The sequence below is a fragment of the Monosiga brevicollis genome, genomic scaffold (assembly GCF_000002865.3).
Source record: "Monosiga brevicollis MX1 MONBRscaffold_35 genomic scaffold, whole genome shotgun sequence".
Taxonomy (NCBI): domain Eukaryota; class Choanoflagellata; order Craspedida; family Salpingoecidae; genus Monosiga; species Monosiga brevicollis.
The window spans coordinates 83,326-108,434 of NW_001865072.1; the positions used below are offsets into that span (position 1 = coordinate 83,326).

General features: G+C 54.0%; 8 protein-coding genes across 8 annotated transcripts; 6 read left to right on the forward strand and 2 right to left on the reverse strand.

Moving 5' to 3' along the window:
* Positions 1–389: 389 nt before the first annotated feature.
* MONBRDRAFT_38959 (uncharacterized protein) lies at positions 390–1,016 on the forward strand (the record flags this gene model as incomplete). Its single annotated transcript, XM_001749906.1, has 1 exon — positions 390–1,016. The coding sequence occupies one exon, from the start codon at positions 390–392 to the stop codon at positions 1,014–1,016; it is 627 nt and encodes a 208-aa protein (XP_001749958.1).
* Positions 1,017–3,507: 2,491 nt separating this feature from the next.
* On the forward strand, positions 3,508–11,849 carry MONBRDRAFT_34366 (uncharacterized protein; the record flags this gene model as incomplete). Its single annotated transcript, XM_001749907.1, has 16 exons — positions 3,508–3,610; positions 3,692–3,741; positions 3,915–4,086; positions 4,178–4,263; positions 4,347–5,472; positions 5,530–5,609; positions 5,692–5,848; positions 5,936–6,381; positions 6,488–6,607; positions 6,707–6,907; positions 6,985–7,296; positions 7,456–10,427; positions 10,572–10,670; positions 10,787–10,836; positions 10,939–11,184; positions 11,284–11,849. 16 exons carry the CDS (start codon positions 3,508–3,510, stop codon positions 11,847–11,849), a joined length of 6,786 nt encoding a protein of 2,261 aa, XP_001749959.1.
* An 841-nt stretch (positions 11,850–12,690) lies between these two features.
* Positions 12,691–16,742, forward strand: MONBRDRAFT_29471 (uncharacterized protein; the record flags this gene model as incomplete). Its single annotated transcript, XM_001749908.1, has 16 exons — positions 12,691–12,908; positions 12,980–13,358; positions 13,473–13,724; positions 13,897–13,998; positions 14,075–14,132; positions 14,239–14,357; positions 14,538–14,684; positions 14,789–14,869; positions 14,958–15,031; positions 15,154–15,469; positions 15,545–15,650; positions 15,728–15,916; positions 16,056–16,184; positions 16,298–16,374; positions 16,455–16,545; positions 16,633–16,742. The coding sequence occupies 16 exons, from the start codon at positions 12,691–12,693 to the stop codon at positions 16,740–16,742; spliced, it is 2,448 nt and encodes an 815-aa protein (XP_001749960.1).
* Positions 16,743–17,029: 287 nt separating this feature from the next.
* Positions 17,030–18,469, reverse strand: MONBRDRAFT_29472 (uncharacterized protein; the record flags this gene model as incomplete). The annotated part of the gene is made up of 6 exons (XM_001749959.1): positions 17,030–17,113; positions 17,203–17,332; positions 17,429–17,581; positions 17,669–17,829; positions 17,951–18,001; positions 18,374–18,469. 6 exons carry the CDS (start codon positions 18,467–18,469, stop codon positions 17,030–17,032), a joined length of 675 nt encoding a protein of 224 aa, XP_001750011.1.
* Positions 18,470–18,967: 498 nt separating this feature from the next.
* Positions 18,968–19,456, forward strand: MONBRDRAFT_29473 (uncharacterized protein; the record flags this gene model as incomplete). Its single annotated transcript, XM_001749909.1, has 1 exon — positions 18,968–19,456. The coding sequence occupies one exon, from the start codon at positions 18,968–18,970 to the stop codon at positions 19,454–19,456; it is 489 nt and encodes a 162-aa protein (XP_001749961.1).
* A 351-nt stretch (positions 19,457–19,807) lies between these two features.
* MONBRDRAFT_38961 (uncharacterized protein) lies at positions 19,808–21,399 on the forward strand. Its single transcript, XM_001749910.1, has 7 exons — positions 19,808–19,978; positions 20,071–20,129; positions 20,247–20,357; positions 20,448–20,504; positions 20,623–20,784; positions 20,869–20,930; positions 21,040–21,399. Exons 1-7 carry the CDS (start codon positions 19,882–19,884, stop codon positions 21,128–21,130), a joined length of 639 nt encoding a protein of 212 aa, XP_001749962.1. The 5' UTR covers positions 19,808–19,881; the 3' UTR covers positions 21,131–21,399.
* A 334-nt stretch (positions 21,400–21,733) lies between these two features.
* Positions 21,734–23,940, reverse strand: MONBRDRAFT_29475 (uncharacterized protein; the record flags this gene model as incomplete). Its single annotated transcript, XM_001749960.1, has 2 exons — positions 21,734–22,244; positions 22,820–23,940. The coding sequence occupies 2 exons, from the start codon at positions 23,938–23,940 to the stop codon at positions 21,734–21,736; spliced, it is 1,632 nt and encodes a 543-aa protein (XP_001750012.1).
* Positions 23,941–24,719: 779 nt separating this feature from the next.
* Positions 24,720–25,092, forward strand: MONBRDRAFT_29476 (uncharacterized protein; the record flags this gene model as incomplete). Its single annotated transcript, XM_001749911.1, has 2 exons — positions 24,720–24,781; positions 24,853–25,092. Coding segments are annotated over 2 exons (302 nt in total), but the record flags the coding sequence as incomplete, so codon positions are not given.
* Positions 25,093–25,109: the final 17 nt, after the last annotated feature.

Here is a 25,109-nt window from a genome sequence, read left to right on the forward strand (position 1 = left end):
CGAGCCGCCCGAGGGAGAGCTGGTTTAGCCCAAACAAAAAAAGGAATACGTCGTGTCGATGGATCTGGCTCTGAAGTTTGGGACTGCATCGGTTCGAGCTCAACGTTGGATCACCGCCGATAGCTCGCGCTTAAAACGGCGACATCCCCCCTTGCAGTCTGTTTTGCAGCAACACTTTCGGCGGACTCGAGGGCGTGCGTGGTCGGACTCGAGGGCGTGCGTGGTCGGACTCGGAGCAACAACATTGTTTGTAAACTTGTTTGTAGGCTTGTTTGTAGAGCGGACTGCTGGTGGTTGCTTGATTAAGGATAAAGGCGATAAACAAGTGCTCACGACGGAACAACCATCTGATGCATTTTTCTTCATCACCTGCCCTGCGACGCTGCGAGATGGCACCCTTGAATGCACTGCGACGACTGGGCCTTGGGGTCTTGTTGTTGACCGTGCTCTTTGCTGCACTGGCTGAAGCAGATACCTACTTGAGCAAATGTTGCCACAAAGGACACAACTGCTGTGGTTCGTCCGACGTCAAGACGGGCGAGGAGCGTGATAATTGTGCGCTCGGTCAACGCCGATCCATTTGTGAGCGTGCCGACACTACAAGCAGGCCCACCCAGCCGCCGGGCAAGTGTGGCATTTCAATGCCCGACTGCCAGTTGTTCGATGATTGTCTGGGTGCCCATTGTAGTGTCGATGTTCCACCCTTTGGCAATCTCGGGTTTGGCTTTGAGCTCGCCCCGTGTGGTCCGGCCGGCCCCTATCTGGAATTGCAGCTTGAAGCGGTCGGAAAGGACCTCGCCTACAACATCTCCTCTGACATTGACGTTGCCACTCCTCTCTCAGTTTCAGCTGCTGGCGCAAAGGAGGGCCTGTACATTCGCGTCCATATTGGCAGCTTGGCCAATCACTCGGTGCCCCTGGAGATTGAGCTGGTGGCCAAGACCGACTTGATCGTGAAGGAGACCAAAAAGCTTGCCACCATCTACCAAGGCGCCTTTCCCGTCTCCGTCTGCTAAATCCCCTCAGCTCTGGCAGGCAACGAAGCAGCAACACGAGCGCACTGCTTTTGGCAAAGTGTGAAATGTCTTGTTGAAGAGACTTGTTGGTGGTGTTGTTGTGAGTAAAAAGAATTGACAGTGGTCGAACGAAATACCTAACGAGACAACGATTCTCGAAATTTTCTTCGTTGGCTTTTTATGGGGTGTGCTTTTATGGTTTGCAAGTTGTCCAGACGCGATACAAATTGAGCGGAACGAGAGCGGCCCCAATGACCGAGCCGGGAGGGTGCCGTTTCACACCTCTCAACGCGCTCATGACCAAGTTTAATCGCCGAAAAGCGCGCTGGCGGGGATGCCGGGGCGCGATCCTGCGGCTACACGGCAAAAACAATTGTAACTTTGGTTTTTGGAAACATTTTTGAATCAGCTTGCAAAACACACGACAGTTTAAACGTGGTAAAACAGGGTGGGAGATGCGACTTTTGACCACTGTGAGCTTTCTTTGTGCTTGAAAGCCCTGAATACGAGTTGAGCAAAAAGCAAGCTTTGAAACAGACTGCCAGAAAAAGGCACTAGACCAGGAGAGAGCAGTAGCTAAAACGGGGAGAGAGAACACGAGAACAAGACACCACCACGTCTCTGCGAGAGTGATTGCTTCGCAAGCTACAAGAACACAGTGCAAGACAGACCCGATGCAACATCAGGTTGGCGGCTCATGCTGCCCACCCTAGGTTGGTCCGGTTTTTCGAAAAAGCCATGCGCTTGTGACAGGACAATGACACAGTGAATCGACACCTGAAAGCGTCTTTTTCAGCCGTTGGGAGGGGGAAAAGACTGGTTCCCACACCCTGGTGTGCCGGCTTCGGCATGATGCATCATTCGAGCTCGCCTCATCTTGCGTCGAGCAACCTATAGCCCTCGAAACGAATCTGGAAAGCCTTGTGGCTACCAAGGAAATGTGGGGAGTCAGGACAGAACTTCGAGGCCCCAATGTTCAAAAGAACTGTACCCACATCTCGAGTTTGCTTTTGTCCTCTGTCCTCTTGTTGGTGAATGACCTTTTTTTCCTTTTTTTTTTTTTTTTGGGCTGCTCCGACGTTGCTAAGCACGACAACGTGAGGGTGAATGAGGAAGACGCTGTCAAGTCAGTGGGAGAGAGTATGACAGGGTGAGGTGAGAGAGACTGTGGAGATGACAAGCAGAGAGAGAGAGAGAGAGAAGTGTAGACAGACAGACACAAGAGGCAGCGATGAGAGTCAAGCAAGCGGTTGCGATCACGTCGTGTTGGGGCACGTGTGTGGTCGCCAAAGCAGTGCTGAGGTCCACTTCCAGGAGCGATTGAAGACGACATCGCGTTGTCAAGCACTGCGCCCAAGCCATTGGTCCGCAATCACGTCGTGCACACGAAAAGCTCACGCGCCAACGCGAGAGCTTGGCACAAAGTTTTTCAGCAACATTGTGGTGCGGAGCCATCAACCCCAAACCTTTCGTGATTGGCAAGCCTCTCACAATGTCGCGCGCCAACACTGACCATTGTCTTCTTTTCCCTCTGCATCAAAAAGGTCACTTTGCATTACAGCCCGTAACCGCTCCGATTGACCCTGGCCCCCAAAGCCGCCCAGCCCCAACCACAACCCCTTTCTTTGACTTGCTCCGGTTCGACCCAACTCTGTCCAAACCAGCATGGGACCCAACCACTTCTTGCTTTTTGTCCTATTCTACACCACTCTACAACAACCCTCGTTGTTCGCCCCCCACCACACCAACACACTCACACATACTCACTCGTGTGCACAACACAGTTACAACAATTCCCTCGCTTTCCCCCCATACACGATCACCACCATCATTGACTCGCACCCCCATCGTAACCCATGACCCAACCCATCCATTCCCCCCCTTCCCCAATTGCCAAACCAACGTCTTTTTCTTTGTAATCGGCACACACTGATAGACTCGCCGCCACACATAAATCTAACCTTACCACACAAATAAACGGTATGATAACGCTAAACATTACAAATATTCACGAATATATCACACATATCAACCACATTCTCATACATAAATGCCTTGCGTCCCACACACCCACAATGATGGGGGGACCCCAAGAACTTTTTTTACAGCAGAATGACGTCCGCTCCGTTGCGCCCCCTCGACACCCAAATGCCCGCCCCTCGTCTGCCCGCCTTGCTGCCTCACACGCTTCTCCCCCTTTGAACCTCGGCTGACCAACCTCTCCCTCCACTTACCTACCTGTCTTACCCTTCCTTCTCTCCCACCCCAGTCCCCGACCTCTCGCTTCAAAATCCAGCCTCGCCCCGCATTGAGGCATTTTCCTCGCGCCCCCCTCTGCCACTTTCCCCGATTGGCCCCTTTGCCTTTGGTTGGCAACCACGCTCAGCCGTTTTTTTTCTCTTCTTTCGGCATCAAGTCTTGACTTGACTGAAACCTAGTGTCTGCGCGCGCTCGCCCACGCTCGCTGTTCTCGTCCTGTGCCAAAGCCACCATGGTGGCGGCGTCTCAGCGACTTCCAGCCCTGCTGGCCCTGCTGTTGGTGGCAGCACCCCTGGTTGCCAACGCTCTCAACGTGGCCTCACTCACCATCTCCAGTAAGTCTTGCTGCCACAAGCTGACCTTGGCAACTTAGTGATCAGTCCTTGATTCGACTCATCACCCCTTTCCCCTGGCAGCCGCCTATGACCGAAAGCTTGCCACTACTATGGCCTACGTCGCTCAACAGGTACGTTTCTCCGCGCTCTGGAAACGCTTCATCAACGACCTTGGCAACCACGAAACGTGAAAGCGAAATTTGGCAACCATCCCAATCATATCGTTCTGGCACCCCGCCCGGCCTTGTGTATTGTCTTGGTTAACCTTGACAACGCTTGCACGGGGAATTGTTCACTTCTGTAGCTCAACATCAATGTGACCATCACCAAGTTGTCCGTGAGCCAAATGCACCAAGCCGCTGACCAGCTCGCTGTGAATGGCATTCTCTTTGACATGATGGTCGTCGATCCAGCCGTCTATGCTTGTTTGTCGACTGACAACGACGTTTATGCCATTGCCTCCTTTGACATGCCAGGTATGCTGGCGATAGCCATTCTTGTGCACCATCCATCCCATCAGTTCTTCTCTCGTCACACTGAGCTCACTCACATTTGTTCGTCTGCTAGACGTGGCCGGCCTTATCGTCAGCACCAAGCCCATGACCTCGGCCAACCTGACTGCCAGCGCCGGTCTTCGCGTTGGTGGTGCATCGGTATGCTTTTAATTGTCATGCCTTTGCAATCACTCGTTTGTCAAATCGTCTTACATACATTTTGACGCGCACGACTGATGTAGCCCTTCACCTTGGGAGGTGGCCTGGCTCATGCCCTGACCCTCAACGAGCTCGGCTTCAACGTTTTCCAAGACAGCAAGCAAGTCATCTTCTCGCAAGAGGACAGCAAGACGCTGCGTTTTCTCGACGATGGTTGGATCGATTTGGCCTTCATCTCGCGCGCCACGTGGCAAGGCCTTTCTCCCGCTCAACAGACCAACTACTTTCTCTTCAACTCGCAAGCCACTGGCTCGCTGGCCAGCCGCATCTCGACTGATCTGTACCCCACCTGGGTGCTGGCTGCCATCGGCACACCCACGGATGAAGCCGATGAGGTGGCGACTCTCCTGTTGTCCATCGATCCCCTCAACAACCCAGCTGAGAGCTCACTCCAAGACTTTCGAAGTGCCGACTCCTTTGCCAATCTGCACATGACACTGCGTCGTGTGGGCATTGTTGACATTGACGAGACTACCAAACTTGAGTACTGCGTGCCCATGACCACCCCCCGTCAAGGTCTCTTCTGCCCTAGCGACATGTCGCTGCGCTCTTCCGAAGATGCCGTTGATGTTGCTTGCACCAACCTGGTTTGCCCTGCCGGTGCCTCGTGCATTTGCAAGCCTTGCACGGATCGGGATAACTTTGCCGTTTCCGTCAATGGCCACGAGTGCGACCGTTACCACACTTGCGCCATGGTCCGTCAGCTCGATCACATCACGTTGGTGCTGGATGATCGCAACTCGCGCCTGGTGGCCTCACCTCAAGTCAGCATCTACGTCATTCCATTCAACACGACGTCGGCCGATTTCCTTTACAATGCCCCGATGACCTACAGCCAATCGGGCCATGTCCACTCGTACGTCATTGAGCTCAAACGTGCCGGTACCATCTTGATTGTGCTGGAATCAGGCATCACTGAGAAAGTGGAGTCTAGTCCGGTCATCGTCACCGTACACGAGCGCCTTTGTGACTCTGAGTTTGCCACGCCTGGCCTGAACGGCGAGTGCCTATGCTTGCCGCCCATGGAGCTCAACGGCCTCGGCGAATGTGCCCCTGATGGCCAACATCCCACACCCAAGCCCGTCTATCGTTTTGCCTACTACGAGCCCAGTGGTTTGTTTTGCATATCACTCGAGGCAACCTGTTCATGTAAGTTTCATAGTGCTTACCTCTGCTTTGCGTACTGCATCTTTCGATGACCCGTAGATAAACAGGCAGCAATCACCCGCTTCACGCCGACCATTGAATACCTGAATCGGATCATGCCACCTCGGTTTGAGATGCCAGTATGTTTACATTTGCGCACAGAGGCTAGCCCCTTTGCCTTTACTTGCTCACGCCGCTTCGCTCGTTGGATGGACCCCGTAGATCAAACTCCAGTTGGTTGCCATGACGGCCGATGAGCTTCATCAAGCCATCGAAGACGAAACTGTGGACTTTGTTTTCACCGAGCCCGCTCAATTCACATGCTATGAGGTTCAGCACGGCCTCGTGCCACTTGTGACTATGCAGCGCGAAGTTCCCAGTACGTAGGCGCTACAAGAGAGTGCTCCCACAGGTCCTTGTGTACAAGCTGGTCAAAAACTGACGTATTTGTTTCCATCTGTGCTAGCTCCCGATGGCGACACTGATATTCAGGAGTTGGCCGGTGCCATTGTCGTTCGCACCAACGAGGCCCACATGTATCAAAACTACTCCAATTTGGTCGGCAAAGCCGTGGCCATGGCTGGCTTTATCGACCTTGCTGGTGGCATGGCCCAGTGGTGGCAGCTTCGCGAAAACGGTGTTGAGCTGCTAACTGACGTGGCTCAAGTTGTCATCTCGCGCTCGGACGAAGCCAGCCTGCAACTGCTTCTCTCCAACCAAGTGGACGCCGCTTTTGTCACCGATGGCTTTTTGCAACGCAAGTATGACGCCAACGAAACCCAGCGGTCAAGGGTCTCCGTCTTTCGCCCTCTGAGCGGTCTTGTGGCAGGCCATCAGCCTTACCCACGCGAAAGCTCGACACCCGTGTTTCCCGAGTGGATTGTCGCCGCCATCCACAACGTTGATGCAGATGTACGTGTATTCCTTTCGCTGTGCTTGTGCAAAAGCGCCATCGCGAGCATGACTCGCAACCTGTTTCTCTTATTCTTCTTTGTCACTCTTGCAACCTCTCCCACAGGTGGCCAAAGAGGTGGCACAGATCTTGCTGGACCAGATGCATTACGAAGATTCAGCCATCGTCGGTCAACTGGAAGGTTGGCAACCGGGGATGTCGTACGAACCTGTGCGTGAGGTGCTGGTAAGTAACCACTCTCATTTTACTTCTCGAACATTTGTACTTTCCTTGTTGATGATTGGACACGCACGCGCGCTTACCACCCCGCTTGACATGACATAGTATCACCTTGGCTACATCTTCATGAACACGTCAACGCATGATTTCGTCTGCCCCCGCGTTGGCGACCCTTACGAGGACATCCATTGTCCCACCGGTACCTACAAGCGAGCTGCCAGTCAAATGCAAGCAGATTGTATTTTCCGGTGCCCAACCGGCATGTCATGCTACTGCAAGCCTTGCGCGGTCGCCGATGCTCAAGAGGTACGCTTCAAAGCTCGTGGGCGTGCCAAAAGACAATTCGCTTGTTTTTCATCGGGTGCTGCACTGAAAAATACCAGGTCTCTCCTGTCAGGGTCTACACCGCTGACGGGCGCCGGTTGACGACGGCTGAGTTGGAAGCGCTTGATCTCCACGACACCTGCACCGAGATGGACGTGTGCGCGAGTGTGGAGCAGCAAGGGTATATCCAATTCCAAATCGAGGATCATTTTTATGCCAAGGATGGCCTTGTGACAATCCGAGCTACGGTGCACGACACTTTGGCAGGTGACACGGAAGACACGAACCGTTTCAGTGTGGGTGTTCATCAAGGCAACGGCTTTTACCTCATTAACATTTCAGCTCATTATGTCGGTGCCCAACTGGTCGAGGTAAGTGCCACTGTTGCAGCATTCATTTTGGGTCTCTGCTCAAGCTCACAAAGTGTGCGTTGTTTTCCTTTTTTTTTTTTCCCTTTTTTTTTTTTTTTTTTTTTTTTTTTTTTTTTTTTTTTTTTTTTTTTTTTTTTTTTGGTTGTTGTTTCCCAATAGATAGCTCGCAACGGTGTCGATCTGGCTCAATCTCCGTTCCTGATCTCTGTCAAGCGGCGCACCTGCTTGGAGGATCTGCGCGAGGCAGATGACGAGGGCGAATGCGTGTGCAGCAGCATTGCAGATGATGTTAACGGAACTTGCGTCCTCAAGGGCATTTTTCAGTCGACGCGCACCGAATTCGTCATCGGGGCCACCTCCATCACGGACAAAGCTGGTGTGCAGACCTTGTACGCCCCCAGGGTTGCTTACCTCAACGAAGTTGGCACCAAGTATGCGCCTCCTTTAACCTTCACGGTTGACTTCATCTGGGTGGATCCCGCCATCTTCACTTGCTTTGAAGTCCAATACGACTACAAGCCGCTCTTGACTCTAAAGACCGAGCATCTCGGTCAAGGATATGACCATTTTGCTGGACAGATTATTGTGCGCGCAAATGACATGAGTATTACGTCGGTTTACAACTTGACCGACAAGATTGTTGCTGCCGAGTCTTTGATGGTTTTGGGCAGCGGCCAATCGCAATGGACCATGCTAATGAACTCCGGGTTTGAGCTTATGTCTTCCACCAGAGAAATCATTATCACTGGCAATGAGATGGACACCATTACGTACGTTTTGCAGGGTTTTGCCGATGCTGGCTTTGTACGTTCCTTGACCTTAGCCAAGCTGGATCAACTTGGTGATGTGGATGCTTCCCTCTTCCGGGTCTTGTCAGCCCCACTGGAATCGGACAGGCCTTCGGCTGAGTATCCCGTTCCGGTGTCAACTCGTCTTTACCCCGAGTGGCTTTTGGCCACAGCCCCCGGGATCGACGAAAATCTGCGCAACGAACTTGTGTTGGCCTTGTTGGATCTTGAACCCACTTCGCTGGAGGCACGGAGCGGCTTGTACCACTCTTTTGAGATGGCTCAGTCATACTCGCCCGTGCGTGATGTCATGCGTGACCTGGGTTACATTGTTCGCAACAACGATGGTACCTACTCGTGCCCTGACCGCACAACAACCTTTCAAACCATTCGCTGTACCGATGGATTTTATCGTAAGACCAGCGCGGAGATTGACACGGGCTGCGCCCAAGCTGGCATCTCTTGTCCGGCCGGCAAAACTTGTGTCTGCAAGCCTTGCCGAAAGGCCGACCCCGTGGAGATTATTCCGATCATTGCAGACACAGAGGAGGGTGAAGTCAAAGACATTGAGCTCGACTCGGCGTCTCGCATCAATTGCGAACGCATGACAACGTGCATCACGGCCGTGCAGCGTCAGCCCATTGGCTTCCATGTGTACGACAATCTCTATGCCGAGCGCGGCGACGTTGCTGTAACTTATATTTTGCACGACCGGAGATCAACTGAGGAAGCTGATACCTTTGGAGATAGCTCGCTTGCTAGCGTTTCCGCTGACATCCGTGAGCCCGGCCATTACTTCTTTCAGCTGAGCTCTGCTGCTCGCGGTTCGCACGTGATGGAGGTCTTCATTAATGGTGAGCAAGCACCCAATAGTCCGCTCATTCTGGCGATTGGCGAGCGCACCTGTACGGCCACTAACACGGAAGCTGATGAAACTGGTCTGTGTGTGTGTACGAGCACCTCAACCAGTGTTGGTGGCAGCTGTTTTGACACCAACTACCTGATCATCTCCATCGCTGTTCCCGTGGCTTTGCTGCTCGTGATCTTGATTACGGCCTTTGTTCGTTACCAGCAAAAGAAGGCAGATGCCCTCTGGACCATCGACCGCAGCGAGTTGTTCTTTGATGACCCTCCAGAAGTCCTGGGTCGTGGTACCTTTGGTCTTGTGCTCAAGGGCACCTACCGTGGATCTGCCGTTGCCGTCAAGCGCACCATGCCCGCCAATTTCTTTGCTGGAGATGCCGATTCCCTCTTTGCGCGCTCCTCTCGTACATCGGCTGCCACGCGCACCATGATGGGCTCGCGCAGCGCCAGCGCCAATACGCTGGGATCGATGCGTAGCGATGACCCCTTGAAGAGCCGTGCCAGCAATGCTTTCAGCAAGTCACTCCTGAATCGTATCAACAGTGACAACGAGGAGGACACAGACGCCAAGTCTAAGCGCACGCAAGGCAGCATGGCCGGCATGGGTCAAGGGGGACTGATGACACGTATGGGTGCGGGCATCTTGGGCAAGACCTTTGGTGTGCAGCGCCGCCGAGCTGCCATGCGTAAGGAGTTTATCACGGAAATGCGTCTGCTGTCGAAGCTGCGTCACCCCAACATTGTGACGGTCATGGGTGCCGTTACCGAGAAGGGCCAGGAACCACTGCTGATTCTGGAACATATGGAGCACGGTTCACTGTACAGTTTGCTACGCAATCCCCAGATGGAGCTGGATGCCGAGTTGACACTGCCCATTGTTAAGGACATTGTCAGCGGTATGCTGTTTCTGCACACGTCGCGTGAGCCGATTGTGCACTGTGACCTCAAGGCCATGAACGTGCTGTGCGACTCCAACCTCCGAGCCAAGATTTCCGACTTTGGTCTGACAGCCAAGACACAATGTGGTGGTATTGGTACACCCTACTGGATGGCCCCCGAGCTGCTTCGCGGTGAAGTTTGCACCACGGCTAGTGATGTGTATGCCTTTGGTGTGACTGTATGGGAAACAGTGGCTCGCACCGACCCCTATGACGGCTTGGATATGATCCCGACGCTTCGCGAGATTGCTCATCCCCACAAGTCCAAGAAGCCGCTCCGCCCCACCATCCCCAAGGATTGCTCGCAAGACTTGTCCGAGCTCATGCAATCATGCTGGAAAGAGAATCCTCTTCAACGCCCAACCTTTGAGGAGATTGACACGAAGCTGCGTTCGTTGCAGGTCCGCAACGTGGGCATGAACATGATGCAGGCACACATTGACAAGAAGCGCCAAGGCAATGTGTTGCAAGATGTCTTCCCGCCTCACATTGCCGCAGCCCTGGCTGAGGGTCGCCGCGTCGAGCCTGAGCACCATGAATGGTTGGTTTCCCGACCCGTATTCTGCATTTTTTTTATTTTTTTTTTTATTTTTTTATTTTATTTTTTTTTTTGTTGTTGTGTATGCTCTGCTTTCAGGGTATGAGTTTGGCTCGTTGCTCATTTCCTTCCTCGTCATGTTTGCAGTGTGACCATCTTCTTCAGCGACATTGTGGGCTTTACGGACATCTCGGGCTCACTGGCACCGGAGAAGGTGTCTGACATGCTGGACCGTCTCTACACACAGTACGTCGCGTCGCGTCGCCTCTTTGTGCCTTTGGACAGGGACAATGCGCCTGCTTTGTTTAGCTTTTTGGTTTTCAACTCACACCTTGGTCGGCATGGCCTTCTTGACATTTCAGGTTTGATTCGTTGTGCGAGATGCACGACATTTTCAAGGTGGAAACAATCGGTATGTGTGGACTTTGTTTGCCTGATCTCATCGATCGATCAAATGGCTTGAGAACAGCGGCAAGTCGCCCTCACAGCGTCTTGTTGTTCTCGCATGGTGCAGGTGACGCCTTTATGTGCTGCTCCAATTTGGTCAAGACACAGGATGATCACGCTGCTCGTCTGGCTCGGTTTGCCTTGGACGCCATTGAGGCAGCGGCCGCTACGATGATTGATGAGGATGATCCTGATCGCGGAACCATCAAGATTCGCGTTGGCCTGCATTCCGGACCGGTCGTGGCCAACGTTGTTGGCTCGCGCAATCCTCGGTTCTGCTTGTTCGGCGACACGGTCAACGTGGCCTCTCGCAGTACGTCTTGATTGTGTTGCGCATCACGCATCGCGTATCGTGCGTGCTTTTTTTAAGCTTGCTCGTGCTAACAAAATTGTCTTGATTTGTGTGACGTAGTGGAGAGCAACTCCGAGAAGGGACGCGTGCACTTGTCCAAGCCAGCTGCAGACCTGGTCAAGGAGCAGGATGCCAACTTGAATCTGGTGTCGCGCGGCAAGGTCACCATCAAGGGCAAGGGGCAGATGCATACCTACTGGCTATTGCCGGATGGCGTCACTCTGGAGGAGGAGACCCGCATCAAGCGCACTGTTTCCTTTGTGGATGAGGTGGCCGATGCGGTTGCCGTGGACATGGACGCCATTAGCGTGATCGATGAGGCCAGTCGCCGTGCTTCCGAAGCCAGCCGTCGGGCCTCCGAGGCCAGTCGCCGTGCTTCCGAAGTGCCAGGAGGCCCTGGAGGCCCGCGCCGTGGATCGGGCTACGTGTTTTACAGCGAAGACGATTACACGACGCCTACAGGTCCTGGTTCCCCAAAGGCACCTTCGACGGCAAGCTCGGCCATCAACTCGGCCACGGGTAGCGTCTCGGTGCACATGGGCGACGACAACTTTGGCGGGGCCAGCAACGCAAGCCTGCTAACGGAGATTGCCGGAGAAAACAACGGCACGAGCAGCCATGTCTAACTCAACAGTCATGCTGCAACATGGTCCTCCACTGATGGAACAGGAGGGCTTCTCTGTAATATTTCGGGGCTCGTGCACATGTTGGAAAGCAACTCTGGCACATCCCCGTCGCATAAATGATTCATGGCTACTCTTGATGCCGGATCTGGTTCCTGATCAACTTGTTTGGTCGGTCTCCCTGTCAAGCGTTTGCTGTACACACTGAATTGACAACTGATTGAGCGATTGATAATCTTCTCAGACCTATTCTGCCCTCTCCCATCTTCTTCCGACCCTGACCCATGCCTCGATCACATGCTTGCATTGAGGAGAAAATAATACACCCAGCCACCCCCGCTTGCTATACATCCTCGATGGTGCAGCCTCACCGCCGTCCAGCAAACTATGGGTCCCATAGGCAGGCACAGCGCAGACAGAGAGAGAGAGAGTTTGAGAGTTTGAGAGAGTTTGAGAGAGAGTTTGAGAGAGAGAGTTTGGGAGAGAGGGAGTTTGAGAGAGAGTTTGAGAGAGAGAGTTTGAGAGAGAGAGAGAGTTTGAGAGAGAGGAACGGATGGGCACACACACATTATGCCACACGTTCTGTCTGTTGTGAAATTTCAGTCATAATCGTATTCCAACAAAAGGATAATCTGATGTAGAATATATAAGAGTTTCTGCAGCATCTCAATGAATAATCGTATGGTTTGGTGCATGGTTTCTGTATCAGATTATTTAGTTTTGGTTGCTGGCCGAAACTCGGAGCGCGACGTCGCGAATCTCTCTCTCTCTTGCGCGCACTCTGTCGCATTCGCGCACACACTCTCTCCTGGTTCGAGTGATTTCGTCGCGAGCACGATCAGAGATGGCGGCGGGACAGCAGCGAGGCTGGGCCTGCTGGGCCGTGGTTGTGGCAAGCCTGGTCGTTACGGTCAGCGCCGAGCCAAACATGACCGTCAACGATGGCAACCTGATGATTAATCTTGATGCTGGTGCCACCATGGAGGTTCAAATTGGCAGCGACTCCGCGTGCCGCATTGATAGCCTTTGCGAGGATCTCCAGCTCGAGACCACGACTCGACAGTATGTTTGCTTTCTGGCACGCGGGACAGGGGAGAAAGACGTGATGCTGAATGCTCGGTCTTGTGCTCAAGGTCGAGTCCAAACGCCCTCACACAAGCGCTATTTACCCGCCTCAAACCCAGAGCCAACGAGGAGGCGCTAGAAAATCGCATCACCAACCTAATCAACACCACCGTGTATCCGGAGCTGGCCCGCCTTCAAGCCAACAAGGCTGATGGAGCTGCTCTTGAGGCCCTGGAGCATCGTGTCAAGGAAGTGAACGACACCAAGGGCAACGCGGCCGATATCACCGCATTGGAGACTCAACTGGCCGATTTGATTTCGCAAACCATCAACCCTGGCTTGGCCGATCTGCAAGCGTCAAAGGCCAACGTGACCGACCTTGAAGCCCTCGAGCTCAGTCTGCAACTCCTCAACGTCACCAAAAGCAACGCTGCCGACGTCGATGCCGTACGCCTTGCCTTCAGTCTTTTGCTCGCGGGTGACATCGTGCCTCCACGCATTGGCACCCTTTGTTCACGAGCCTGCCTCCTCGCCCCGCCCCGCCCCGTGTATCCCAAATAGCTCTCGCATTTTCTGGCACAAGTCCACGCCTGTCTCACTCAGGTGCCCCCGAGCGCCTACGATCCCATTACGGACCGCTGCGTGGATGAAGGTTTCCTTGAGGCCAACATCACAGCCCTTGCCGCCAACGTGGCTCATCTCATGAACCAAGAAGCCCAGGCTGGCACACACGCCGCCAAGCTTGAGGCTTGCCTCAACAGCTCCCGACCCGGTCGCTACAACCCGACCACAGACTCTTGCGAGCCCCTGGTGGTCCGTCCTCGGCTTCCCAATCTCGTGTTGTTCTTCATACTTTTTTTTTTTTTTTTGTTTTTTTTTTTCAAGGGGCGGGTTTCTGGGGGATAGTGCATCCGCCCGGGCTTTCATCGAGTCGGTAAAATTCTTGATGGTGCACTCCTCATGTCCCTGTTGTCATCCTGTATAGCTGGACGCTTGCCCGCCAAGTGCATGCCCAGCTCCCTCCCGATGCCGCCTGCAAGCCATTGGCTACAGCTGTGACTGCCCGCCCAGCACCTACCGCGCTGAGGTGATTTCTTTTTGAGGCGTTCATCTCAATGCTTTGTTTCAGGCAGAGAATTCTCATGGCGCATCAATGTGCTTAGAATGGCACTTGCTTCGATTGCGCAAGTGGCACAACCACCCACGAATGGAACCTTGCTTGTACGGAAAAACCCAACGCCCTTGCCCTGTCAAGCATCCACATCGCTGTCTCGTGGGCCTGGTCTTCACTTCTCGATACTCTCTTTGCTTGGATACCATCGCGCAGCCTGTCCGTTGAACCTCCACAAGTGGACCTACTTTTCCACCACGCTGCACTTTGATGCCCTCAAGGAGGAATATGACGACCTGCATTACGAGTATGGCTGCTCCTACAATGGCTTTACCGTACGTTTGTCTACCAATCCGCTTGCTGAACTTTGCGCATCATTTCGTACTAAAAGATACCCATATCTTGTCGTCGCCATCTGGGAACAAGCGGCAGAAGGGGGGGCGAAAAAAGGGCATTAGTGTTGACATGGCATCGTGCACCTAATGCTCATTTCAGTACAAATTTGTGATCAATAGAGCTGCCACTGGACGAGTCCCAACGAGGGCGCGACCATGCTGATGGCACATCCCTTTTACCCACAAGGTGACACACGTACTACCTTGGTCTGGGGTACGACCACTATCAACCAAGGCTTATACTTTTCCGAAGCCCAAGGCAATCGCGTAAGCTTTTTTGGCGGTGGCAATGAACCAGGGCTGGTGTTGGCATTCGCACTTGGTCTTGGTTTGACTTGTTGTTCATGCACAATTTGTGGTCAATTTGGTAGTGGACCCACTTCTACTATCAGCTCGATGACAATGGCAATCCCAACTATCTCGGAAGCAACGGCATCAGGGAGGATGTGCGGGTACGCTTGCCAGCGACATTGTTGAGGGCTGCAATTTTTGAACTTTGCCGCCACCTTCAATCACGCACGGGAACGCACGACGTTGCAGGTGCACCACCGTCCACTCTACACACCCTGGGAGCGCGTGGGTCGCTTTCAGGATTTTGATACGATTGCCGCGCAGTAAGATGTTTTGGCTGAACTCGTTGCTCATCTCGGCCAGCGGCCTGACTTGGGACTGCTGAGTGGGGTTTGGATGGCTCAATGCTTTTTTTGCCCCCTTGACCCGTGCTGATGAATAACAGATATCCACAGGAAGAGTACTGGTGGGGGACTCGCATCACAGGACAGATCCAATACTTGGGGTATTCCAAGTGGAACACACCGTCCGAAGCCCTGACAGCCTATCCATTTCGCATGTACAGTGGCGACCCGAACAACGTGCAATATGTTGCTGACGTGTTCACTCGTAACTCCAGAGACGGCGGCGATTCGGGTGACGGGTGGAACCACCGAATTTACCAGCTTCCCAATCAACAGTTGTACGAAGCCGGTGAGGTCGCGGAGCACTTTCCGTTTTATGTTCGCAAGCGCCAGAACAGCTGGGTTACTGATGACGAGGTAAGTGAGTGCAAACGGCCTTATTGTTCAATGCGGGCGTCAGACTCTCACCTGCGTTTGCGTGGGGTTGAACAGTTTACAACGATGGCCGACTTTGCAAACCTGGCCAACAAGTATCCCATCACCGAGTATGAAATCGGCGTGGTGGCCAACGGCGCTACACGCCTGAGCATCTTCACGGGTGCGCGTTTGTGCCGAACCAGCATCTTTGGTCCCTGGTGGCGACGGTCTCACGGCACATTGACTTAACACCTATAGGTTGGAACTTGGGACAACGTGTTACAACATACCCATTCCACCTCCAGGGCGACAATGCAGATGAAATGTGGCTGGGCACAAGCGTGATGAGCTACAACGTGCCCTTGAGCAGTGGCACAATTCCCAATTATTGGTATCATACGTACTATGCAGTTGGAGGAGGCAACGACGTTGTGAAGACTAGCAATGGTAAGTTTCCAAGACACCCACCATTCTTGCGCGCAGACTCATCCTTTGATTCACGTCAATTAATTATTCTTTGAGAGCCTTTGTCAAAGCGGATTGGTCGTTCTTTTCAGTCTCACTTTTGCGTTGCTTCCCACTCAAGGTGATGTGAGCACGCGGCCCATTCGCGTGCGCAAGCGCACCGCACCCTGGGTGCAGATCGGAACCTTAGCAGACCTTTTTACCTTGTCTGCGTCATATCCTCAGGCGGAATACGACTATGGCTTGGCCTGTACGTAGCTTTGACCCCTGCGTATCGCCGTTGGTCGACACTGATGTGGCTCTGCATATCATGATCAAAGTCCATGTCTTACTCTTCGGATCACACATCTCTTTGCAAAATAGACAATGATCATGTGCTGCCAATAACACTCAACGGCTGGAATTTGGGCACTCGTGCAGCTGTTTATCCCATGTACCCAGTCAGTATACCGCGTTGTTTTGTGGCTGACAATTGCTGTCAACGCTCACATCACATTGTGGTGTATGTCTGTAAATTCAGATCTATGATGATGCCACAGAATACGAGTTTGGCGCCGCTGTTTTCACGTACAACCTGGCAAATGAGGTGGACAACAACTGGCGTCACAGCTGTACGTGTTTGAAATGAGCTGGATCTTTTGCGTTGTGTCGGCCACCATGTGCACTTGATGAAACTTATGTTTTTTTGTGTGCGCCAGATTACACCTTTCCCCGAACGTTTGTCGGCAGCAACAACAATGCCGGCCTGACACCCTTGTATGTCCGTCCAACACAGTTTGATGAGTTGGTCTACGCCTCCTTGGTGTAAACAAGACGTGTGACTACTTTGACGTTTGCTTGGTCATTTTTGAAGTTGCATACCATTTGTTGCACGCGCATTATTGTTTTATTTTTCGTCCATGCTGCCTGTCCGTGAAAAATACAGGTCAGATTTTTGTTAGTCGAGCATTGGTCATCTCATGAGACAGGCACCAGGCGATCTGCGTAGCGAACTTTTATGGCAGCAGACAGGACTATGAATGAATTGGTTGATCAGAGAGAAAGAGAGGGAAAAAAAAAAACTCAACAAGCCAAGGTGTAGCATTTGACAACCAGTTACTCGGAATGAATGTTTGGGTTCATTTGCGGGTCGAGCAAGGGGTCGTTGGCAAAGCTTTCCGGTCGTGCACGGGTCATCAGCTGTCGTCGCAGACATCAAAGTTGAATGTGAGCTGGCCCGCTGGGGATCGAAGCCAAGAGGTTGGCAGAGGGGCGAAGAAAAGCCTTACCTCAATGACAGTAATAAAGGCCACGAGAACAAGAATGACAATAATGACGGTGCGTTTGAGACTTGCAGCTCCGTCATCGCTTTGAACAGGGCGTCGTCGCGTGGCCATGGGCAGAGTCTCCTTTTGATTTCTGCTCCAAGAAAAGGAAAACCCGTGAGGGATCTGAAGATGGATCGACTGACACCGAGGAGGGCTTGAGCCAGGCCAGGCGGTTGCAGTCACTTACTCAACCATGCGAGCAAACCATTCGTTGGCAGCCTTGGGTTTGTATTTGGACTCATCAGCCGATTGCGCCTCGTGGTCGTGACCAAGGGCATGGGCTCCTGTGGAATGGCGGCCCCCCTCCCGCGCAGCGGGTAGTTTGCGGGGCGAGGCTTGGCTACAGGAGGACAAGTTTTTGGGGTGGGCGGTGAATTTGCTGCCACGAGGCACTGAGCGCGGTGGGGGTGCACGGGCCAGGACTCACATGCGCGTGGTGGGTCCGGTGTTGACCGTCGACGCCTGAGCCGGGCTGAGGGCATCAGTGTTTCCAGGCGCGGGCCCGTGTGCCCAGGCCTTGTCCTTGAGTTTGGCTCGCACTTGCTGAGCTACGGGACCTCCGTTATTGTCATCTGGAACAATCCGAGTCTGTGATCGAGAAAGACAGAGGCGCACAAGAGCCGAGGGTCAGGGGGAGGAGGGGGGAAGCGAGTGACGGGCGAGGCGAAGGCAAGTGGTGCATGAGCTGCCAGCATCTGCAAGCACGCACTGGACACACGGGACACTTGTAGCCGGCGGGCGCAGTCGTGGCGGAAAAGTCCTGGGCATATCGGGAGAGACATTCGAGGTGAAACACGTCTGGCGTTGGCGAGAGGAGCAGCGCGGCACACGTGTGATCGGGAGGGGTGAGGGAAGGTCGCGATCGGCGAGAAAAGGAGGCAAGGGCGCAAAAACAGCAAGGCGTCTGTACCATACCAAAGCAAGTTAATCTGATGGTTTCTCGCCCATCATTGAGGTCTCCACGGCAGAGTTTACACGCTCCATCATAGTCGGTGTCTTGGAGCCATTGCAGGTAGGTCCGTACTTGACACTGCCATGGCCAATCAGGATGCAAACACAACCGGGGGATAAGCTCTGACTTGGGTGTCACTCGTGGCGCGGGCGAAAGTGCTGCTTGGCAAGTGGGTCGTACGTTGGGATGTTGACTAAGCATGCACTTCTCGCACACGTTTTTGGTATGCTGGCAGCAAAACAGGGACGTGACGTTGCGACAATCACAGAGGCCCATTTCGCAGGTTGGCGCGTCCGAAAACGCGGAGAGAGTAGAGAGAGTAGAGAGAGAGACCAACACCGACACAATCTTCTTGAGCAGCAGCAGCAGCCGCAATGGTAGCGGCAAGCGACAGACAGCAACAGTGGCGACGGTAGTACTGATGCAGCACTCGAATGCAAGGGACCGGCGGTCCGAGCCGAATGCAGCTCGTTCACAGCGCAGCCCCCAGCGAGCAGCGAGGCGCTCAACGGTCGTTCCAAAGCTCACAGCAAAAACCAGCTTCCAAATCCACCATCAAATCACCTCAGCCACTCGCTTCCACATCCACGGCTCCTCAGGGCTCTCCTCCACCAGCAAGCGCAACACACACCACCAACAGCACAGCCCTCCCACAGCATCTGCCCCCGCCAATGCCACTGCCAAATTGCCCCGTCGACGTTACAAAACCCGGTAAAAGAAGCTGTTGATGTCAACCCCCTCGGTTTCTCCGTTTCTCTCTCTCTCTCTCTCTCGATGTGTGTGTGTCTGTGTCTGTGTGCTCTGTCTCTGTCTCTGTCTCTCTGTCTCTCTGTCTCTGTCTCTGTCTCTGTCTCTGTCTCTGTCTCTGTCTCTGTCTCTGTCTCTGTCTCTCTCTCTCTCTCTCTGCGCCTTTTCTCTCTGTGTGCCTTTCTCTTTCTCTTTGTGTTGTCTCTCTCTGTGTCTCTCTCTGTGTCTGTCTCTGTGTCTCTGGTTCTGGATCTTAGGAAGAGGTTCTGCGCTGCTATTATCGTATTCGTACTACTACTGCCACGACTACTTCGACCGCCACTGCCACTACTACTTCAACTGCCAGCACCACTGCGACTGCCACTGCCACTGCCACTGTCATTGCCACTGCCACGGCCAGATATATTTTTCTTGCTTTCAAGCAAATTTGAATCATTCATTACCATGACCAAGCGGAACGTCACCCCGGCTGACGTCTCCACTGCACCCATTCTCTGGATTCAGCTTGAAATTTAGCTAGAGAGTAGCCCACCAGTGGATCATTGCTCTGAACCGGTTCAGTTTCTTTTGTCTTCTTGGAACCAGAAGAAAAAAAAGGTACAAAAGAAACTTTTCCAACGCCGACGCCGTCAAATGGCAGCCGGTCCCCCCGCCCCCCGCCACCGACGGCCTGGGCGCCCTGGATGGACGTACAGGCGCCCTTCACGACCATAAAGTGTCTCTGTTTGATTGGTTGCATTACATGCAAGGATCAATGGCGTACCCTTTGGCTCGCGATGGACATGTGGGAAGGCACCCCAAGGGAGGCGTGCCTGTAAACACTCGCAGTGGTCGCGTCGTCTCATCATGCGTTGTGTCGGTTGGCAGCGGGTAGATCCAGCAAGCACCAGCTGGCAGCCAGGCAGGCAGGTACACGGGCAGCGCAAAAGCAACCACCCATCATGTCTTCGGAGGCGTTTGAAAACTCGGAGATGGATCTCCAGGCGGAGATTGACAAGCTCCGCCGCCTTCAGTCTCAGATCTCAAACTACTCTGGAGGTACGAACCAAAAGCCGCGTGTTCATGCGCACGTCCCGCGCTTTCTTGCCCATGCTCACCTCGTAACAACCATCGTGACAAACGCGGAGCAGAGCAACGCCGACAGGCGGTGCAAGAAGCGCAGAGTCACCTGGATGAATGCGAGGACCTGGTAGGTCAAGACGATTTTTTTTTTTCATTTTTTTTTTTTTTTTTTTTCCAAATCCATCGCTGTTTACTCAACTCACAATGGCTCGTTGCACACCTCGCTGGACGGCCTGCCTTGTAGCTGTACGACATGTCAGCCGAGGTGCAGAATGCCCCGCCCAGCTTACGGCAGCGCATGAATGCCAAGGTCACCGACTATAAGCGCCAGGTGGCCAACTTTAAGAAAACGATTGTACGTCTTGTTTCTTGTGCCCCACTTTTCTTCCCAGGGCAGACCACTTTCCAACCATCAAGTTCTCACAACTCGGCTTGTTTGTGATAGACGGCGGATGGTGCTCGCAGCGATCTTTTGGGTGGTGCTACTGGCCGTCCTGCCTACGTACGTGTTTGGCGGTTTCACCTGCCTTCCCGAGTCGAGGCGCACCTTGCATTGATGTTGCGCCGTTCTCATGCCACGCTGCCCCCCGCTGTTGGACATGCACATATTGTATCGGCAGTCAACGCGTGACAAGGCGTTGGGCAACCGTCAGATGCTGGACGAGAGCTCAGCGCGCATTGCCAACACGCAGCGCCTCGCTGCCGAGTCGGAGGAAATAGGCCATCAAGTCATGGTGGATCTCAACGATCAGCGCGAGACTATCATTCGCTCTGGCCAAAAAGTGCGTCAAAAATGCACCCTTGCTCTGTTCTCGCCCTGACAGAAGGCTCATGCTCATATTTGTGCGGCTGTCCACCTGCTCCAGGTGAGTGCTGTCGACGCCAACTTGGGCAAAGCCAATCAGCTCCTCAATGGCATGACCCGCCGGTACGTACCCTCTTCTCCCACTCGAGAAAGGACCTTCCTTGACACTCTGAGAAAAGCCAAAACGCCTCGACCCTCATGCTCTGTACTTTCCACCTTGACTTGCCGGTAGCATTATGACACACAAGATTGTCATGATGAGCACAATCTTGCTCCTCATTGGCATCCTGGGCGGTGTCGTGTACCTCAAGTTTTTCAAATAAAGCCGCTCACACCCCTCGTGTGCGTTGTTTGTGCAAGCAAGACCCTTGCATGCTGCAGTCACCAGTTGTGCATGCTGCAGCGAGTTGCCGAGGCCATCCAGGCCCTCTGGCTAGGTTTTTCCATATCTCTGCTCCTGTATTTGTGTTCCTCCGTTTGTGCGCTTGTGTTTCGCCTTGTGGGTGGCATTGTGCAGCTTGGCTGTCCCTGTGTCCCTTTATTGTTCATGGGTTTTATGCATCACTGCTCGCGCTCTTTGGGTATAGTTACCCTGCCCCTGCCCCTTCCTTCAGCAAAGCGTGCCCGGCCATGTTTTGCAATTTATAGGAATCTGCTCTGTCCTGGCGCTGCCTTTCACCAACGTTAACGTGCACACACACGCCCATGAATGGGCCGGGACAGACAGGATCACACAGCTCTTGGCCGCCGTCCATCCGTTTGGTTGACGAGGGAAGGCACAGCGGTATTCAAAATAACGTCCGGTGGACGCCCATCACAATGGCGCCAAGCTGTCGTGTGGCTTTCAAACTAGATTCAGATTGGGAGGTTCGAGAAAACAACAGGGACTCGGACACGCATGCTGGCCAACCTCGCCACCTTCTCGACTACTCGCTCGGGTTTGCACCGAGCTCTTGGGTTATCTCAGCGCGCAGCGCTTCCACGTCCATGCCAACCCCGGCCATGTGCTGCAGCAGGAGATGCAACTCGGTCGTAGATCCATCAACTTCTTGGGCGAGGGCGTCCACGCTCTCACCACGCGCAGCCGCCGTGGCGTCTCCACCAACATCGCCATCCTCGCCCTCACCAAAGCCCGCCAGCATGCTTAGCAGCTTGCTCTCCAGCATGGAGCCCGAATCCTCCATGGCATCGAGCACCGCTGCTATCCGGTCCATGGTCGCATCCACATCCGCAATCTCCTGCAGATCCGTGAGCAAGTTGTTCTCTGCTCCTGCAACCTCGACACTCGCCGCCGCCTCGTTCTCGAGGCTGCTGCTGACGCCGTTCTCCTGCACATCTGCCCGCCGCGCCAGCTCCGCCTCCGTGGGAGCGGCAAACAGATCTGCCAGCTTATCCTCACGCTTGCTCTGATCTGCCATGTTGATCAATTGCCTCAATCTACGCCCGCACCACCCGATCCGATCCACCACACTTGCGGCCAGCTGCCCTTTTGCAGTCTCAGCCCTCACCGCTGCCGCTCTTCCGCAACAAAGTGCGTGTGTGTGTGTGTGTGTGTGTGTGTGTGTGTGTGTGTAAGTGTGTGTGTGTGTAAGTGTGTGTGTGTGTCTCTCTCTCTCTCTCGTCTCTGTGTGTGTCAGTCTCTGTCTCCCTGTCTCTTTGTCACGCCTTTTTCTCTTCGATGAAACTGTGTCACGCATCACACTCTTTAAGAACAATGATACAACCAATGACATGGCACGTTTCGTAGTCTGGTGGTTCCGTGTCGGGCTGCAGAAGGATGGCATTGCATTCTGTGAAAACGCTGTGAGGGGGGTGGCATCAGGTAATCACTACACATGCATGTCGATAAATTATAAAGCTTTCCAAAACCTCTATGTACAGTGAATGTCGCCCACAGTGGCGGCTAGAAGAAGGGAGTCTGGTCTGGTCCATGAGCCCCCGGACACTCGCGGTGTCGAAGTGCCAGCTCAGGCGCTTGACAAAGCCATTCCTGGAAGAGGTCCAAGTTCAACTCAACATTGCCCCATGACCAAGTGCCACGGTCCTCGGTCAGCTCGTAGTACACGTGGTCGACGCTGTTTGCAGCAGCAAGGCTGTGATAGTAGCGGCCCGTCTGGGTGGGCGCGGCCAACTCAATAAGCAGTTGACGCATGCCTTGTGCCCGAGCGCCCCGCATCCATACAACGTTGGTGGTTCCAGCTCCGTGCGGAGCAATGACCACGTCAGCGTCATACCACAAATGCTGAGTCATCTCCAGTTCTTGCTCTTTATAGCTGAAGATTTTGACGCGATGCTGAGTGAACACGCCTCGGAGCATGGCCACCATGGCCGCATGATTGGCCACGGCACGGTGATGGTCTCCTTGCGGGTTTCGCTCGACAATGAGTAGGATTGGAGCCACAGCCAGTCCGGCTCGCCAGTGCCGCGGGTTGGGCTGAAGATGCCGCTGAAGCAAGCCGATGCGTTCTTGCACGGTAATGGTCAAAGACTGCGGTGCGACCAGAACCCGGGTGCTACAAGCCACTGTGGTGTGGTTGAGAACGTAATGTTTTGTGCCAAGAAAGCGCTCCAAAATCCGGCTGCTGGACACCACCGCAGCTCGGGCTGTCAGGGCCGGGTGAGCCTCGACCAGTCGATACCAGCGTGGGAGCACGTCCCACACGGTATGAAAATACGTCTCGCCGTGACTTTGTGCCAGGTTGATGACGGGGCTGGCCACAGGCAATACCGTGCAGCCGTCGTCGAGGCTCGAGCAAAAGGCCTCACGCTGCTGTGGCGCAAAGTTCTGGTGACAGCAGCCCCCAGCCACGTCAAAGGTTACGCCACTCGAGTGTCGCACCAAGCCATTGTCGTTGATGCAGAGTGGGGCACTTTCGTGGGCCGCTGTCAGATCCAGCGCATATGACTCCTCAGCAACTGGAATCAGCAAGCTGACAAGCCCAATTTGCCCGATGCACTGGCGGACGGGGCCGTGAATCATGGCGCGGAGGAGTGCGGTTGACTCGCGGGTGTTGGGGGCGTAAAAATAACACGAGGGCGTCATATCCAGACTGTCTGGGCCCGGGATCGAGTGCCGCCCGGCCACAAGGTTCAAGGCAAGCAACACCAGCAGCTGCAGGCGGAACATGGCCATGGTGGCGCACCGTTCTGCTGTTTTTAGCAGGCTTCTGGTGTCTGATGGACCCAAACACATTAGTCGTCCAACGCCGTCGGGGCCTGGACTTTAGGTTGGATGAGCGACTCTGCTCTTGAGGCAACGCACACGTGGCGTGCCTACGTCGCCGTCGGCATCCACAAGACTCTGTGCTTTGAGATCAGCGTGGCAAGAGCGAGTTTCTGCGCAGTTCTGTCTGCGGAGGTGGGTTATTCACTTAAAAAAACCAAACCCGCGCAGCCAACGCGCTCAGCTCTCCAAGTAACAAATGCACTCGACCCTTTAAAACATACCAACGCGTTCAAACCCTCCTTCATATCACCCGCTTCACCCGCACCAACACCACAGCCATCCACAGCCACAGCAGCCCTCCATCCACATTCAGAGACAGAGACAGGCGTCGACCAGCTTGCCAGTCTGATCTTGCCAGCCAGCTTGCGGTGTGTGTGTGTGTGTGTGTGTGAAACAAGTGCACAGGGTGAAGTGTGACTATATGCACACTTCCGTATAGCGCCATTTTTTTTTTTTTTTGTATTTTTTTCACACACACACACACACACACACACACACGCGCGCGGCGCTCTCTGTGTCGCTCTGTGTCGCTCCGTGTCCCTGTGGGCCTCTCTCTCTGTCTCTCTGTCCCACTCGCGGCTGCCGAAGTACCCATCTGCGTCGGTATTGGTATTGGTGTTTGTATTCTGCGGGTGTGCGGCTGTGTCGTTGTCGGTGGCGCCGTGTTCGTCGCCGTCTTGGTGGCGATGAGTCGAACCGGGTTTGGCCTCGCACGGCCATCAAGCGAGCCGCTGGCCAAACGAGACAAGTACGTGGATGGGTGTGGGTGCTTTGTGCTGTTGTGTGGGGTGGCAAGAGTCTGATGCTCGCGTGCTGTAGGATTGACTTGGGACAGGTGGATGAAAAACTGGCCAAACGTGTCACGCAACAGCTGGGCCGCCTGCAGGCCGAAACGCAACTGGAGGATGCGGCTTGGTCCTCTTTGCCCGAGGCGTGGCTGCACAAGAGCTATGCCACCACCTTCAGCTATGTGGGCAAGAAAAAGGCCAAACACGAGCAGCAACATTCAGCCATTCTGCGCCTTTATGAAGCGCACGCCCCCCTCCTGCCCGACTCCAGGTACCACCATCCCCGGC